Below are 18647 nucleotides of genomic sequence, written 5' to 3' on the forward strand. Positions count from 1 at the left end.
GTCTATGAATATCAATGAGTACTGAATGAATGAATATCCATGCATAGAGAAATTCAATTCCACAACTTTGCTCTGTAAGCGCATCCATGCCAGACGCCATTTTGTCAGAGTGCCCCTCTGCTGACATCCATCACAGGGCAACAACACGTAATGGAATACTGGAGGAAAGGTGCAAGCTCTACTGCTGTACCACCAACATCTGCCTCTGATATTGTGGGACAATATAATAAAATAGGAGTATTACTTTTGGAGCAGCCCTCGTATTTCACTGGGGAAGGAATAAGAAGGAAGGAATGAGAAGGGAAAAGAATATGGAAAAGAAGCCTAAATCAAGCTAAAAACTGGAGAAAATTTAACCCAGTAAAATCCCTGCGCAACCTTATAGTAACACAGTGCCTCTACCACCAACAGACGGTAGTATTTCCAATTTTTTTACACAGAGAGAAAGTTTTAAAAACTCATTTAGTAAATTAGCCAATTTGCATTATTTTTGCCATCGTATTTTTAAAGTAATATGATGCAAATCAGTGAAAAAAGAAAATACTCTTCCCTTACTTTGGATACTTGCGTTTCCTATGAGCAAATTTAACAACAGCCTGTTTCAAATTTCAAAAAAAGCAAACCAACAGCAGACAGAGAATATACTGTTCTACCCTGGCCCAACGTATTCCTGTGAGATTCCTCTGTGATCTCACAAACTATTTCATGTCTGAAGTTCTAAAAACTTCTGATCTGAATGAGTGGGTTTTTGAATCTTCAGATGCACTCCCAAATACAGATTTCCATAGCTGGTATGGATTTAAGGGCTGCATGGAGCCTAAGTGTGCATTCTGCACTTCCAAGACTCATCTACTTAGAAGATACTCACTGTTTGAAAGTACAGATAAAGATGTTCATCTGTGATGGGCACTACAGCTGCCTAACTGAAACCCTGACGAACAACATCAGAAAAAAAAAAAACCCTAAACCTTTATAAAGGAGGTTTTTATCTTGTTTTTACTACGAAGTCAAGAACACAAGCTTGTTACACACCTCTGCAAAATAATACAACTTTCAGTCTTTTTGCTACAAACCCTAGTTAATCGTGAACTTGACTCTCCATCCTTCCTCTCACCTTTGTCTGATGTCTCCTGCAGGGACAGTCTGGTGCCTTCTACTCTGGAAAACCCTGCCTTTTATCATTTTAACTTTATGTACTTAACCATGGGAATCCTCGGCTCCAGCCTCTCTTCACCCTCAAAAGACACTTACCATCAGGCTTGCAAGTAATGATTCAAATCCAATGGCGCTACTAAAATACAGTTTTGCATTTCAGGAAACACAGAATCTGTAAGTGTTTATGCTTCCTCCAGGTGATCTGTGTTCTAACATAAACACAGAGCAGTGTCTAGAATTGACTAACATTGTCACAGCCCTGTTCATTTTACTACAAACATGTTAACCATAAAGTTAGGTTCAAAATAACATCTGAAAAAAAAAAAAAAGTTCACTACTTGATACAAGCATCTATAATCTTGTCACAGTTTCATATTAAACAACAGCAAGAAACCATAAAGATTATTTAAATCATGCTGTAATATAAAACAGTTAAATACACAGAACTGATTTACAGAGCATCTTAACATTTTCACACAAGCAAACTCCAGTGACTCCAGATGTCTAAAGAAATTATTATTTGAATTATCTGAATGGCAGCAAAGAAATTTCCATTCACACCTTCATCTGATTTTACCTGACAAATCAGAAAATATACTAAAAAAAAAAAAAAAAGGATAAACAATAGTTATCTTGTGTACTTATCAGAACAGAAAGTGCTGTTTTGCATTTCTTAATTCATTTGCTAGGTATAGTACATGTCTAAATGCCTAATTGTCTAAATGTCTAAATTCAAATAAACTGTTGTGTTTATATGTACAGTCCAAATTTTCAGCAAACACAAGGTAAAAACAGTGTACAATCTCAAGGGAAATGTCTCTAGCCAGCACACTCTACTTCAGTTATGGCTGTCTACCGACTAGTGGTAACTTCCACTGCATCTTAACCACCACAGTATTAGCAACATAGCAGAAAGTTTTTATTTGAATCTGATTTTTCTCTTGTAATTTATTTCCCTATCCATTCAACTTTTATGCTACTTTTTATTCACACTGCTTTAAAATGAAAGGATGTTAATTATCAAATGTAACACAGAAAAAGCACAGCAAGATGAATTTTTAAAAATATGTGGCATTTACACCAGCATGCACACACACAAAGCCCACAGAAATAAATAACGCTTTCTAATTTTTTAAAAATGCAAGTTCCTCATTTAAAACAGTTCCTTATTTCCTAACTTTTCGGATAAACTACAGGAAACAAACAAAACCAAATAAAAAACACAGCAATTGACAAATGGCTTCTTAACAAATTAGCACACCTCAGGGGAAATAAAAAGCACTAGGGTACAATTTTAGATTTCCTTTAAATATAAAACATTTTCTACGCAGCAAAATTAAAACTACCAGAAATTTAGCTTACATCAACAGTTTTAAGACAATTGAACAAGGTCTGACTGACTGTAACTCCCCGGTTAAAAAACTTGTTGTGCTCCACCATGCCAAGCAGTGGCATGAGTTTAAAAGCCATCATCTAAGATACTATCCCAATGAAACCTAGCACTCAATGATAACTGAGTGTAATAGATGCACTAGTGACCCAAAATATAATTGCATTTTAGCAGTGAGCAAGGCTACTAAACAGAGGCAGAGACAAAAAGCTCTACTATTTCAGTGCTGGCACTCATTTGTGACACGCCTCCACACTGCATGCTACATTTGACCTGATGAAAACTTTAAGACATTCTAAGAGAATCATAAGAATAAGGAAATGGAAAAGTGAGATCCAGTATTGTGTACTTTCCTGTAAAGGTAGACTAAAAACTTAGATCTTCACTACTCAAAACAAATTCTTTACAATTGCAATGACATATCATATCATTTCAGAATACAGTGTGGGCAGATCCTTTGCCTAGACTTCAGGAGATGCCCTTGGAAAAGCTCTACCAATTATGTAAGAGATGGAACCTTTCCACAGGGCAACTCCTGAAGTATTCTCTCAAGTTCTAATATGCCATTTTCCCTTTGTTTCCCTTATAGTGCTCCTCACACAACAGATGTAACAGAACACATTACTTATGACAAGCAGCAAAGCACCAAAGCTGTAAGACACTGTATCTTACACACTCTTTGTAAAGCAATCCTCCATCGTTTTACTAGATGATGCTCAGTACTTATACTTCTTCCATTTGATTCAAGTCAAGTAAGTCCTCCTTCTGCATCTTCAGCTTACTTTTTTCCATCAAGAAAGTCAAATAAATAATAAATCAGCTTAACTTAGTTTCTTCTCTCCATCCTGAAATTTATTAGGTGGTAAGGAGCTGAACTGTTTAGTAGCTGAAGGGATTGAGAACTTCAGAATACCCCTGGCTCAGACTGTAATATCAGTAACTACTACAGCTGCCACAGAAAAGCACTTCTTCAAAAGGCAGTTTGACTTCTTTTTGCCTGCAGATGGTCAATTCTGTCCTCAGAATGATCCTTTGAGCTGTGGCAGGACATAAGTGGTTATTTGTGCAACTCCACGATAAACTGCTCAAGGATACTAATCTGTTTTAAAACTACCCCAGCAGCAGTCAAAGAGAAGTTACGTTTACAACAGACTCTCATGCATTTGAACAAAGAATTTTTCTACGCTCCCTTACAGGGCGGTAGAGAAAACAGAAGCTGCCAGAGACATGGAGAATAGGAACGGTTTTTTGGCAGCAGTTTTTGCTTATGTCAGTTGAAGGCATATGTGAAATTGCAGCCTCATGTCAGAGCTGTGGCTAGAGTTCAAGAGTGAAGTAGTCTGGAAAGAGCTAAAACTAAGACTCAGCTTAATGTTGAAGAGTTGAGGTCAAATTTCATTTTCTTCTCTGAACAGTTACTTCAAGCTTGTAGTAATGCAAATCTCATAGTTGTTATAATGAAGTCATCAGGAATCAAACAGAAATGTAAACTTTTTAAATGTTATACTACAGTTAATTCAAAAAGCATTGGAGATGTTCAAGTGAGTACAGAATTGAACTGTTTTAATCAGCCAAACAGTGAACATCATTTGAAACAGGTTTATTATTTCACTGCTGTGGGAGGAATTGGTAGTAATGCTCACATCTACAATTATCCATATCCTTCCATTACAAAACCTTGATCTAATTTGCGCTCCTTCTGCCAAACAAAACTTGTTTGAACTAAGAATCTCATGTCAGTCCAAGCTCACTTCTGAGAAGTGTCAGATACCACCAGTCCAACTATGTACAAAAATTGCCAGCAAACAGCATGTTTACTCATGTTAAAGAAGTCTTACAGCTCAGCTCTTCTGTTACAGCCTCCAATACTTCCAAGTTCTGGAGCAGAGATTTCTTTTATGTCATCAAAACAACTACTACGAAGCAGTAATACAGTGAGACCACCACCATTTTCATCATCTTCAGGTCCAAAAAAGAAAAAAGGCCACGAAAGCCTCAAAATTATCATAATATATCATATTAAAATACATTTTCACATTAAGCCAAATTTGCATTATGAGAGAGCTATGTTTTACGAAAAACATTAGAAACTTCAGAAAACCTGCAAGAAACTCTGTTATGGATGCCACTGTTAATTACATCAAAGATGAATAAAGAAAATCTGCATCTCCTCCAGATTTGAAGTTACCTAACTTAATTATGCATGGTGTTATTGACATACAAAATGCAACTTTAATAACTTCCCTTGCAAATGTCTAGCCAAGTTTGCTGACTATTCACCTAACTTAAAATCTTTGTATTTTTTTAAAGTATGTAATCTGAATGATTTTTAAAATCAACATTTCACTGTTCCTTTTTAATCAATTCTTCAGCAATTAATCCTACTCTTATTTCTTCACATAATATTTCTAACACCATAGATGTTTAAAGACTCAAAACACAGAAATGTGTGAGCACACAGAAAAATTGTTCTTACCTCACAACTTCTGACCACTGAATGAGTTGTATCTTAACCCTGTATTTAAGAGCTTGTTGGTTTTCTAAGATGGTGTGATTAGAACTAAACATAGTATTCCTGCTGAAGTCATGCAACTTATTTACATAATGACATTATCAGATTTCAGTTCAAAGAGCGATTATGACATATTTAGCATTTGTATACCCTTGAAGAAGTCTTGTTGGTATAACTCTACCATTAGGAAAAGTCTCATCTATAATAGCATTATTAGTATGCTAATGTGTACTCTCATTTTTGTCTTTTTCTTCTATGGTTGACACAGTCTGTTTGACAACCACTGGACAATCCTACATTAAAACAAATTTGCAATTTAGCAACTTCAACTTCAAGTGTCATCTATCTTTATTCCTTTAGATATCGTAACAGCTATTACACTTATACTCCTCTACCATCTCTCCAATACTCATATAATTAAAAACATAAGTTACTTCTGATCCAGACTAAGGACATTCACACAAATTAGTGACGAAATATCCAAGGTACAGAAAAAGCAAAATTTTTAACCACTACTATCCATTGAAATGTCACAGAAACTTCTCCCAAAAGTTTAATAGAAAAAAAAAATCAGTATTAGAAAGAATTGGCTGTAGGGGACCATTTAAATTAGATATACTCTCCTATTCAACCTATTTCCATACAAAACACAGAATCACAGAATCATTTAAGTTAGAAAAGCCCCTGAAGACCACAAAGCCAAAGGTCAATCTAACACTATCAAGTTCACCTCCAAATTACATCCCTAAAAAACAAATCCATGCATCTCTTAAACACCTCCAGGGATAGTGACTTCACCACCTCCCTAAGCAGCCAATTCGAGAGCCTTGCCAGCCTTTCCGTGAACAAATTCTTCCTATGTTCAATGTAAAGCTCTGCTAGAGCAATTTGAGGATGCTTTCTTGCATCCTGTCACTTGTCACATCTTCACTGCAACCTCCTTTCAGGTAGTTGTGGAGAACAATGAGCATTCTCTTCTCCAGACAAACATCAGTTTGTGGAAGATTGGCTGGAAAGCTGCCTGGCAGAAAATGACCAAAGGGTGCTGGCTGGCAGCTGGCTGAACATGATTACAACAGTATGCCCAAGTGGCTAAAAATGCAAATGGCATCCTAACCTGCATCAGGAATACCGACGTCAGCAGGACCGTGGAAGTGATTTTTCCTTCTGCACTCAGCACTGATGAGAATACATCTTGAATACCGTGCCCCGTTTTGGGCCTCTCATTGCAAAAAAAGATACTGAGTTGCTGGAACACTTCAGCAAAGCCTATTTTAATAGCTTATTCAAAAAAATAAACAGGGTTAGGAATCCTAATATGCATCTTAGAGGTTTCAGGGAAGATCTGATAGATTTGAGAACTCTGCCTTGTAATTACTTGCTGGTAAGAGTTTGTCTTAAGGGAAGAGGGCACACATTTAATAGAAATAGACTGCTTCTTCTAAGGTATCACAACTGCTTGCAATTTTTTTCTGGTAGTGAGAAGTGTTAAAATATAATTAATGATTTCCCTTATAAGAAAATTGCGAACAGAACAATACATACAGAAAAGATTAAGATTAGAGTATACAGGCACCAACCACACTGAGGCTTCATGCAATCAATGAGAAGGCAAAAAATCTTCAGCTGACTGGCACAGTTTCACATTCATACAAGAGAAAACTTATGTCACATACCGATTTCTTTTTAATGTCCTCCAGATCTTTGAGTTCATTCTCAATCTTTGTGATTAATTCCCTGAGTTCATCAAGATTAGTGCAAATAAGCTAAAAACAAACAAACAAAAAAAAGAACACAAACACTTGGTAATGTAGGACTTGAAAAATACACAATGAAGTTAAATAAAATCTAAAAGCTCATGTTATTATACAGTGCCAACCATTTGGTTTTTATTTTCTTAGAGTATTATTATTTTTTTTTAAAGATCTTATTGAAATGAACACACTTCAGATACAAACCATGTATCTCTGTATATGAACCTCCTTTTCACAGTGTAGGTTTTTCCTCCAAGCTGCAGTGAATGAAACAAGTTACCAGATTTGTCTCAAGTACAGCAGTGAGCTGGAACAGGTTTGAGTATCAAACAAAAGCCTGCAGAATTAAGTGTACTAGCTTTGCACTACGCTGTTCTTACAACGTTGCTACTCTTGTTAAAACTTTCACCTGAACAGAGCCTCATCTATTTTACGTGCAGAATTCCAGAATCATAACCTAGCCGTATCTATAAAATCTATCTCTTTCCGTAAAAGCAGTATATCTAGTGCTCTCGAATTTCTTCTTATTTCTGTCCTTAAAAAACAGCTTTTTACATTCTTCCTGTAACAAAATGTCTGCTATTTACTTTAACAAATTTTCAAAGAAACAATAATGATCTTTAAGTTTTGGCTTACTGTCACTTACAGCAATTACAGACTTACTAAACTGGAAATTATTAAGCTGTTAGGTTCATTCAGGTCACTGTAAGTTAAGACTTGCTCATTTCTGAACATCTCTATGTAGAAGTGTTTTCATTAGAATTGAAAAAATCTTTGAAATAACATAAGAAAAGTCAAATCCAAATAGGAAAAAGAACCACCAATATGCTACCATGATACAATTTTTACCCCCTATTAGTGATTCACAACAATACATCTTAACTTCAATTATACATTAAATACTATAATTTCTGGATTTGGAACAAGTTCATTTAAAAAAGCACATCAGCTTCTTTCATTACTATAACATAGAACAGACATGCCCTGCATGGAAGGAAGTTCCAAGCACGTAACTGCAAACCAGAAGGCAAATAATGATTTTTCTTCTTCCACCTAGCTGGCAAGCAAATCTACGATACATTGTAATTATGCAAAAATCTGCAAGTTTGTCACACCCCTGGTAAGTAAAGAAAGACATTAACAGAGAATTCCCTTACACAATTTTAATCCGTTCCTTTGGAATTCATTTTTTAAATTGCATCATTGCCTTTTGTGTTCTCCCACTGTATTATGAGTCAATGACCAAAGACAAAGCAGAACTACGAAGCAAAGGAAGATACCATTAATCCAACTCTTTGCTTAGAGATTTATATGTAGTAAGGCAAGAGTTTTTAAAGGATGATTTCCTTTTAAGGATGATTTCCTCTTAAGATTTTAAGGATGTTACCAGTTGAACGCTGTCCTGAAAATACCAACTGTATTGGTAAAATACCGTATCTTTACAACAGAGCTCCTACACGACAGCAGGTATTTCCTGTTGTGTCTCATAATGTGACATTATTGTGTCTCACAGTGTGACACGCTGATGTTTCACTGCTCTTTGCTCGTGGCTGTTAACTGCCAGAATGCAGCAATTCAACTTCCAGCAAGGAACACTGATTTTCTGAATTGGTTTGTATGTTTTTACAAGTGAGTTATGTGATCATAATAAGAAACACACTAAAGTTACAATCTAATCTTCCTATCTCTCTCGGAGAACATGCTTTCTAATTATGCATCATGAGAAAAATAATCTTAAAGAGAAATACATGCTTATTACTTGAAGGTAGTGAAAAGTTAGTCCCTATTCTCTAAAATACGACGCAGTATCCTAACTTTCCGGGGCGCTAGCATTTCCATTAATGTACATGTCCTGTACATTGATCATGTACATGCTCACTTTGACACAGGCATTTTCAGATCAAGCACAGGACTGCATTTTTGCAGGAAATAAGTATTCTGTTTTTCAGTTGAATATAAAGGAAACTTCAGAAATTCTGTTTTCCAGTACATGTTCAAATTCAGTGTTGAACCTTTCCCACTAGATACAATCTCACATCTTAGTAATCTCTCAAAGATTCTCACTGGATCTTCAAGGAGGAATGGCAAGAATAAAACATCTCTCCAGATTTTTGCAAGGAAATATGAGTACCATTCTAACTTAGTACCATTCTAAGTGATCTCTCAGAATTTATGAATGAAACTTTTATCATTGTTTTAAAAGTGCAATCTGTAAATCTGTTTGTAAATATACACCTTGTGTACACCCCTGGATTACGGATGCCCCCTCCTTGGTTCTCTTTAACCAGCTGGAACTTCAGCCAACCTTTTTAAACATAATGCACTTTAGTGCAATTTTGCTCCCAACTTCAGGTTGTCTGCATAATGATTTTAAGTTATACTTTAACTTCTCATTAAACTGTTCTTTTACTGAAACCATTTCATAGTGGAAAATATCCAGATATTCTCCATTTGAGATCTGTATTTATTGCAGACACAGCTGATGAAAGTTAAGACTGTTAAACACAGTCACAGAAAAGCCAAAACATTAGCCCAGCTCCTTACAATGCGTGCTCCTTCTTTGGTTATGATACATGTAAGTCTATGTAGCTGCATGTGTATATGTGTACAGGAAAAGAAGGAAAGAATGAGAGAAAGCACTTAGAACAATACAATAGTAGACACGGGTCAGGGAGAGAACCAACAACACCAAGTTAGTAACCTTTTAGTACAGAAGTATAATTATTGTCTTTTTTTTTTTAAACATTAACAGGAAACATTAGTATAAACTTGGAAATGAGAATTTCTATTAAAAGAAAATCTGTAGAACCCAACTTACAAACTCATGAGCTGTCAACTCACTTTTTAAAACAATTTCCATAATATTAAAAACAGCACTTTTTTGTGCTTTTATTTGGTAAAAAATAATTTAATTTACGTCTGCTTCTTTTTTTTATTATTATTTTTAAACAGCTTTCAGTTAAGAACTTAGTATAAGGTCTGAAAATGCCTTATTAGTAGGCACTGATCTGTGCTTTCTATATCTTGTCCATGACATTTGAACTACGAAAGTGAACAGAAAACTCACATAATTTATTTCCTCAAAAAGATACTTAAAACTGGCATTGTAAATATTAGGATTAGCTAGCATACTTACATATATTCTGTTGTTGATTTTGTTTTGGTTTGGGCTTTTTTTGGTTGTTTTTTTTTTTTTTGTTAGTAACTGGTTTTAATGCACAGTTTGTCATTTGTTCTCTGTGATGGAAAATATTAAAATACGTAATAAATTTTCTCAGCATTAATGCTGCATTTTGATCTTCGGGTAAAGAATTTCCACATTTATACTGAAGCATAGGATCTACTCCTAGGCAATAAGATCCATTGTGGCTATTTTTATTTTATTACTTTCTTTCTTACATTTGTACACTGAAGGCATATAAAAGAAATTATAAATTTTTGAAAAGGTCTCAATTATTTGCTTCTTCCTAAAACAGCTGCTATTTACATATGAATAGCAATATTTTTGCAGTTGTACCCTCCCTTGCATATCTCACTGTATAAACTTGTTTCATTAAATATTTTAAAACATATTCTCAACTTCAAATAATTACGTTGTATCTGGCAATTCATGCACGTGGAGAAGAATATCAAGACACGTTTTACACTGCTTTAGAAGTCTCACATCTGCAAATATGGTATAAAGTATGAAAATATTTGAAACACAGTCATACTAGTCCTATCTATCCTCCTGAAAAAAGCAGATAAATAATTAAAAAGTTCCCTAAAAAGATTAAACTGCCCATACTGACGATATACCTTACCTTCATCTAAAACAGATTTAAAGCCTAGTTTTTATCAAAAGAGCTGAAATTACTCAGTTACATTTTAATTAACATTTTATATAGGTAAGCATAAAATGTTAATTTAGCTTTTAAATGGATACATAAACAAACAGTTTACTTTGGTTAGACATAAAATTAGGCCAAGGTTTAGACAACATTTTAGATAATTTCTAACTAAACTACATATACCCACAGCATGCAGGGAATGCATTGAGAAAAATACACTTTTTTAGACACTGTCTACACGACAGTTGTAGTTTTATGAGGTTTGACTGCTTAGAATAGCACAGACTGCTATCTCAAAAATAAGATTTTCTTAAAAAATGCCACCAAAAGAGACACTTAATTCAAGTAGGTATGGATATATAAACTGTGACTTACAACTTAAATGCTTTCATACTTCTGTTACAGCACCATAAAAAATACATTGTTATAACCACCACTCTCTTCTTTGTGCTTTCTGGTCTAAAGTTCATGTGCAGATAAGAGGTAAAAGTTACAGACAAGATGAACATGTGAAGGTACAGATTTTTTCCAAGTTCTTGAATAAATTAAGCTAGATTTCAATTCAAGGGGCACAGTGAAACATATCATTAAACCGTATCAAACCAAACCAGTAAAAACACTAGTAATTTTATCCTAGATTGTATCTTACAAATTACATCAACAACTTCTGCTTTCCAGGTTTGGTCCTGCATCATACTTACCTGAGATCTTAAAACTTTTTATGTACTATATAAGATGCATATAATAAAAAATGCTAAAACATTCTTTACCAAGAAAATGTGAAGTGTGTGTTTAAAAACACTACTGGAAGCACACCTTTTAATCGAGAAAAGGAAAATCCACCTCTCAACTAGGATTTACAAGACCTATGTCAGACAATGAGGGACTTAATTTGAGGGACAGGTATTCAGGTTTCAAGAACTTAGAACAAGAATTAAAATCACTTACCTGAAATTCTGGTATGGCAGACTTTGTGACACCTTTCCTCTTCTTTGTGATTGCTTTTTTAGAAACCGATTTTTTTCCTTTTAAGATTAAAAGAGAAAAGCTTCATAATGCTGTTTGTTGTACTTCATTAATAAAAACAAATTACATACTGACTTTAAAGTTAAACTGTAACTACCAGATTGCTAACGAGTGCGTCATGTAAACACAACGAATCAGAGCTAGACTCAGCAAGAGCAAACATTAAACTACAAGTATCTGTGGGGCAGTTCTTTCACACACACACACATGAAAAAAAAAAGAGCAAAGAACAAACTCATTACAATGCTCATAATATGCCACCTAAAAATTACGAGAACACTGCAAGAAATTATTTAAGTCATAGAAGAAACGTTCACATCACTGTTCTGGGAGGAGCAAAATCCAGAACTTATGCCACAAACTTAAGAAATATAGTATCTTACCTGCAAGGTATGTTCTCTGACACTGCAAAGTGAATCATACATTAGGGTCTGGGACATCTACATGTTACAGTAAAAAACACCCTCGAAGAACAAACAATATCTAGACATTGCCAAATGGATATAGTGAAGTTCTCAGTGAAATCAGAATACTCACAGGGTTATTCTGGCAGTGGCAAAGCATAATATTTTAGAAGAAACCTCATGTTCTCACCACACAATTGTGCCATATTGTAATACAGATATAACAATTAACTTTCTTTTAGGCAAGACAAGTGGTGTAATGCCTGAAGTATCAGGATTGATAGTTCGTGAAGACTTCTCACATCAAGTAGCTGCATCACCCAGAACTATGTATGCTTCATATAAGTGACTTCCTTATTCCTACATTTAAATGGTAAACTGCAACAAGTCCTCTTCTGACAAGTTCATTTAAACTAAAACCACCACTATAAGATTACCACCATGCTCACATTCTAAACATCATCTAGAAACCTAAAGAGTCACATGACATATGCTGAATTCATTGTTAGACATAGTCATCACATGTCACCTGGTTTAAAAAAAAAAAAAAAACACTAATTTTTTAATTTTGAAAATATTGTCCAGAATTGTGGTGGTTTTTTTCCTAATACATGTATGTGCAAATACACACATGAAGTTATATGAAAACAACTCCAACAGTAATGCCTCATATTTTATTATATTGACCCACGTCTCAAGTTTTTGTCAGTAGTATGGCTCTGAAGGCTGAACCTTTCCACCAACATTCTGCTATGTTATTGCTATGCAACAGATGGCAGCAGAGGGGCAGTCTGACAAAATGGCATCTGACATGGAAATGCGTGTAAAGCAAAGGTGTGTCCTCCATGTGGAACAAATGGCACCCATGGACTTTCACTAACATTTGACAAATGTTTGTGGAGATCAAACAGTGAATGTGAGAACAGTTGAGGTAGTCAGTAGTGTGCTTCAGCTGTAGTGACAGTGGCATGAACAGCAAGCCACGTTCCTGACAGCCATGCATAGCTGTCGCATCACCAAAGGAAGAGCATCTCAATCAGCTCACCTGTACAAATCAGCAGCTTATGACAAGGGAACTATACAAAGCTCAGTATGAGCTTCAGTGCGTTGGAAACAATGGTGACAAAATTTGAATATTGCAAAGTTTGTGCCAAGTGGGTCCCATGAATGCTCACATGGTAACAGAAATAACATTATATTCAAGTTTGTCAGGTCCTACTGAACCAATGTAAGGCTGAAGATGGCAGTTTTGTGGATTGCATCATAACTGATGATGAGATGTGATGTCACCACTACGAGCTGCAGTCAAAACAGCAAACCATGGAGTGAACAACTACATTCCCCAACACAGAACATGTTCAGAACACAGTCCTGTGTGGGTGGTGATGTGCACTATCTCTTTTGGGATAGGAAAGGGACATCCTTCTGGATATCCTGGAACTTAGACAAATGAACTCTGATCACTAGACCACAGCACTGACTAAGCTAAAGGCTTGAACTTCCAGAGAAGACTACCTTTCTCATGCAATACAGTAACTAACACCAGGCCCTATAGTAATCTGAAGACCATGAAGCACAATGCCAATCTTGCCTAGACTGTCCTATCACACCGCCTGCACAGTCCAGATTTGATGCCTTCTCACTTCCATCTATTTTTCTGATGAAAGATGGACGGCAACATCTTCTTAGCAACGAGTTGCTAAGAAACAGTGGGTCACCTCTGCTGGAGCCAATTTTTACAAGCATGGTATTTAGGCTGTTGTTCACAAAATGCACAGCTAATGGTAGTGCCTTTGTTGAAAAACAGCATTTTGTAGCTTTACTGAATAGTATTATTGTGCTCTTTATATCTGTTGTAGTTCCCATGGAAATAAACAGGAGGCTTTACTTTCACAGTGACCAACGTAGGTATAGAGGCAATTTAAACAGAATACATTGAGATACTGATCGTATCTCAAGACACTCTATCAATCATTAACCAAAACAATGGGAACAGAAAAATCAAAATTTTATTTTTAGTTTACTATACTATGTGATTTCCAAAACACTCTAGCTGAATCTGACACAGAACAGCGCTAGGGCAGGGTACAGGATTGGACAGACTGCTGCTATAAACCTAGACCTGAAAATCCACTTAATGAAATGCATGAAAATTTAAAGAGTTCTCAGCTACCAAAAGTCAACACTCAAAGACTTAACATTAGAGAAGAGTGATGAAGGTATAGGTGCATCTTTATTAAAACAATGACCTATACATTTTGAAAACATGAAAAAAAAATCCAAAATATCAACATTTTTAGTACACATTTTAGGGATTCAGATGCATTAAAAACATATTTGGTATGATTGAAAACAGTGCTGTTCATTAAATGAGCTAAAGCAGACATCTAATACAAGTTTTTGTGACAAACTCTGAAGATGTCTGGACACACAGTGGTTACCTAATGATGTAAAAGAATGTTATCTGGCACGAGCACGAAGGGATAAAAACATGAGGCTGCCAGGCAATCCTACATTATCTTTCTTTATATAAAGATAGTTTTGAATGGTCAAAAAGAAACATTTAGTTTTGAATATTTTCAACATAACGTTTTTTAATTAATATTTGCTTGAATATTTTCAGCATGAGATATTATATGATGCAGCATACTTTGAAAAAGCAAGTGGTAACAGAAATATATTCTCTCTTAGCACCAGTATTGACTTCCAAAAAAAGGGCAAAAATAATTAGGAAGATTTATAATTAAATACCAAAAGACCAAGTAAATATTTCCTATTTTCAGAAACATCTGAAATTGAAAAGATTGGTTTAGCAAATAAAGCAAGAATCGAAAATTTGATTACAAACATTTTGAAGATTACCTCTTACCTGTTTTTAATCTGAATCAGGGTTAAAAATTTCATTTTCTTTCTTTTTGCTAAAGAAAGAACAGCCTGACATAAGGGTGATCAATGGCTGTCTAATAAAATATACATACATAAGACTAATAATTATTTAACAAGCTGACATAACTCTGTGAATTAATAAGATATTTGTACTGCACAGCACCATACTCTCTTTACCATTTGGAGACTATAAACACCAGACGTCCTGTGGTGCCAGCACCGAAAAAGAAAACTGAACAAATATTTGCACTATGTAAGAAAATCATTATGTATAACAAACTAACTTTGGGAAAGTCACTGTCTATTTTAATAACATCCTAATAAAATAACAATTTCAAATTTGAAAGAAAGAAGCTATTGCGCAATAACTTTTTTTTTTTTTTTTTTTGGTTAAGAGTAATCTCGGGTTTTCAAAAAAAAAAAAAAGCATTCCTTAGTCACTAAAGTTACAAAGGAAATTTTTGCTCTAATAGCGTGTCAAAAAAATAAAAAACAAGCAAACAAAACATTATAAAATAAGCATTTAAAGGAACTTTTCTTCAGTACTTCCTGAGACAATGCAGCTGCAGTTACGCATGTGCCCTTTTTCCAGACTACCTTTGGTACCTTAGTGTAAGTGAGTTTGAATATTTTGAAGTGAAAATCTTCTGAAGTTATGAAAAATTAGTCTTCCACAGAATAAATCCACACAATCCACACAATCTGAAACTAGGAACTGATAAACAAGTATGTTCTGCATAGACAACAGCGATTGTAAGATATGGCTGCCCCTACCAGCTGCTTCATATCGGCCCTGTCACATACAAAAACAGTCACGCTACTACTGAAGTCATGCCACCACAAAGCATAGCTGCTTGTCTTGAACTGCCAGGCTGAGGTGGGCATAGATTCTGTATGGACAGTAAAATCAGTAAAGGGTTGAACAGATTAGTATTGTGAGCAGCAATTTCTTAAACTACTCCAGTATCATCTGCTAGAGCTCCTTTGCCCGTGATCTTAGCTAAAGAGACTGTTCAAAATAGTTTAAATTACTCACTTCAAAGATAGAAGTAATGCTACTGAGAGATGCTGAGTGTATTTTGAGTCATAGCACACTGTACCCTTCTGGCCATGCTCAATGTACAAATATATTTAAGCAATCACAGCTGGAAAAACAAATATGAAAAATAAAGAAGGAAAAAAAAATCTAATGAAAAAGTTGATACACATTGTTTCATTAAATTACCTATAGTGATTCAATGTGACCTCCTTATCTCCCAGTTCTCAGTCTCTCGCTTTTACTAGATGTGATTTAGAAGCCATTTAGCAATAATTCAACACACAGACTAAAAAAATAATCATAGAATCACAGAACGACTGAAGTTGGCAGGGACTTTTGGGTCCATCTGTTTGAAGTCCTTTTCAAGTAGAAACATGAGAGCAGAGTGCCCAGTTCCACATTCAAGCATCTTCTGAACATCTCCAAGAAGCAGATTCCACGACTTCTGCAGTGAATGTGCAGTCATTTCGGTAGAAACATTCTCATAAGGGGATGAGGTGACTCAATAGATAGACTTCTACCTTTAGATGTCTTCAAGAAATAGGTAGACAAGTCGCAGCCAACGTGACCATTTTTAAAAGTGCTGCTTCCAACAAGGAGCCAAACTATGTGGCCTCCAGAAATTCCTTTCAACCAACTTTTCTATCACTGTGCTGCTTATAAAAGACTGCCTTGTAGAAAATACACACGCTATAACAAACACACAGGAATCAATAGTGCTAGAGTGCAATGCGCAGATGGAAGATAAATCAGAAAATGTTTTGTCCAGTTTCACAGTTGTCTTCTCCAATCACGTTAAGAATGAAAAGATAAAAACATGAAATAGATTCCCTTCAAAATAAATTATTACCCAAACTACAACAAGAAGTCCATGTAAAATAATGATCTAGAAACTTCTGACGAGGTCTTCTCCTCAACAGTTGCAACTTCACAAAAGCTGTTGCTACTACTATCTAGAAGAATTATAAGTGGTCTCCCAGTGGTCTCCCAATCCAACAGCTACAACAGATTACTTTTATTTTTTATGCACAGCAGAGAAATACTTACAAGTATTTGATAAATGTTTTATAGAATCATAGAATCGCTCAGGTTGGAAAAGACCTTCAAGATCATTGAGTCCAACCACAACCTAACCATACTACCCTAACTAACAACCCTCTGCTAAATCATATCCCTGAGCACCACATCCAAACGGTTTATAAACACATCCAGGGATGACGACTCAACCACCTCCCTGGAGAGCCTATTCCAGTGCTTAACAACCCTTTCTGTAAAGAAGTTTTGCCTGATATCCACCCTGGTGCAATTTGAGGCCATTTCCCCTCATCCTGTCACCTATCACCAGTGAGAAGAGACCAACCCCACTCTCACTATAATCACCTTTCAGATATTGAAGAGAGCGATAAGGTCTCCTCTCAGCCTCCTCTTTCCCAGACTAAACAGCTCCAGATCCTTTGGTGTCTCCTCATAGGACATACCCTACAAGCCCTTCACAAGCCTTGATGCTCTTCTTTGCACCAACACCTCAATCTTTATAAAGATTAATCTTTATAAAGATGAATAAGTAAATATTGATTTATCCTCACTTTTGCTGGCACCACATGGCAATACTCCTAATAAGATAAAAATTTTACTTTTTATATAAAGTTTAATTTCAAATATGACAATATTTCTTTAAAAAGAAAAAAAAAACTTTTTGCCTTTTATCAGAATTATACGATATTACTAAACAAGGGAAACTGACTTGTTTTCAAATATATACTTATCAAAACTATATTAATAAAATTCTACTTTGCTACAACAAAAGAATTGTGAAACTAGGAAATGTCAGCCAGCATTATTCCTGCATAATCTTTTGTTCACCCACTAACATGGGCCACAATTACTAATATCTCCACAATGCTTCTTCCAGCAGGCTTCACATCTCACTGGGGTTTCAGTTCAGTGAAGTGGATACAAGACATCTTACCCTGGATTAAAGTAGCTTTTCTCATCTCTTTTCTCCCTCCAATAGTGAAGGAGAGAATCAATTCTTTTTTATACCACTCCCAAAACAGACAGAATTAACACATTCCTGAGGTTAGAGAGGTAAAAACTACAAACATCTAAGGCAAGAGTCCTGCTCATTTAGCACAGAAGGACTCTTTTAACTCTCCATCAGAGAATACAGGGAGAACACTTTGCCTTAATCTTCAAGTAAACTACAACACTTTACCCTAAATGAAACTATAGTCCAGACATGTATGGATATAAAACAAAAATTTTATTAATACTAGATAGTATTTCTCATAAATAAAAGATGCAAATCTACACCTAGACCTGGCAGCATCATCAAAGCTTGATTTGTATACTACCTGACTTCACCTGCTAACACAAACCTCTTGTCAAAATGCACAGTCGGCAATAAGGGCTGTACAGTTGAGTAACATTTCATCTATCATTTCCTTGTTTGCTTTTCTGAATGAAAACAAACTCCACCTTGCGTCAGGAATGCAGTAAATACAGGCCTTCCCACTGTACAGGAACTGCTGAATAACGGCCTGAACCTCTGATTGATCAGTTCAGTTGTGCTGCCGGAAGGGGCGGAGCCTGGCTCCACTTCTCCTCGATCCATTTAAGAGCTGGCTACCAGTGGGGAAGGATCTCTTCTG

The 18647-nt window shown here is 35.5% G+C and overlaps 1 protein-coding gene across 1 annotated transcript in view; it reads right to left on the reverse strand.

Annotated features, from left to right (window-relative positions):
• The window catches only part of KIAA2026 (KIAA2026 ortholog), a 60589-nt gene that overhangs the window by 21528 nt on the left and 20414 nt on the right, over positions 1-18647 (reverse strand). Inside the window, exons 4-5 of the mRNA XM_042826745.1 lie at positions 11590-11666; positions 6734-6823 (exon numbers count right to left, since the gene is read on the reverse strand). Of these exons, the coding sequence (XP_042682679.1) occupies positions 6734-6823; positions 11590-11666 (167 nt within the window). The remainder of the gene's footprint in view (positions 1-6733; positions 6824-11589; positions 11667-18647) is intronic.

The sequence above is a fragment of the Centrocercus urophasianus genome, unplaced genomic scaffold, assembly GCF_019232065.1.
Source record: "Centrocercus urophasianus isolate 14NV4802_14NV808 unplaced genomic scaffold, USGS_Curo_1.0 seq_27, whole genome shotgun sequence".
NCBI lineage: Eukaryota > Metazoa > Chordata > Aves > Galliformes > Phasianidae > Centrocercus > Centrocercus urophasianus.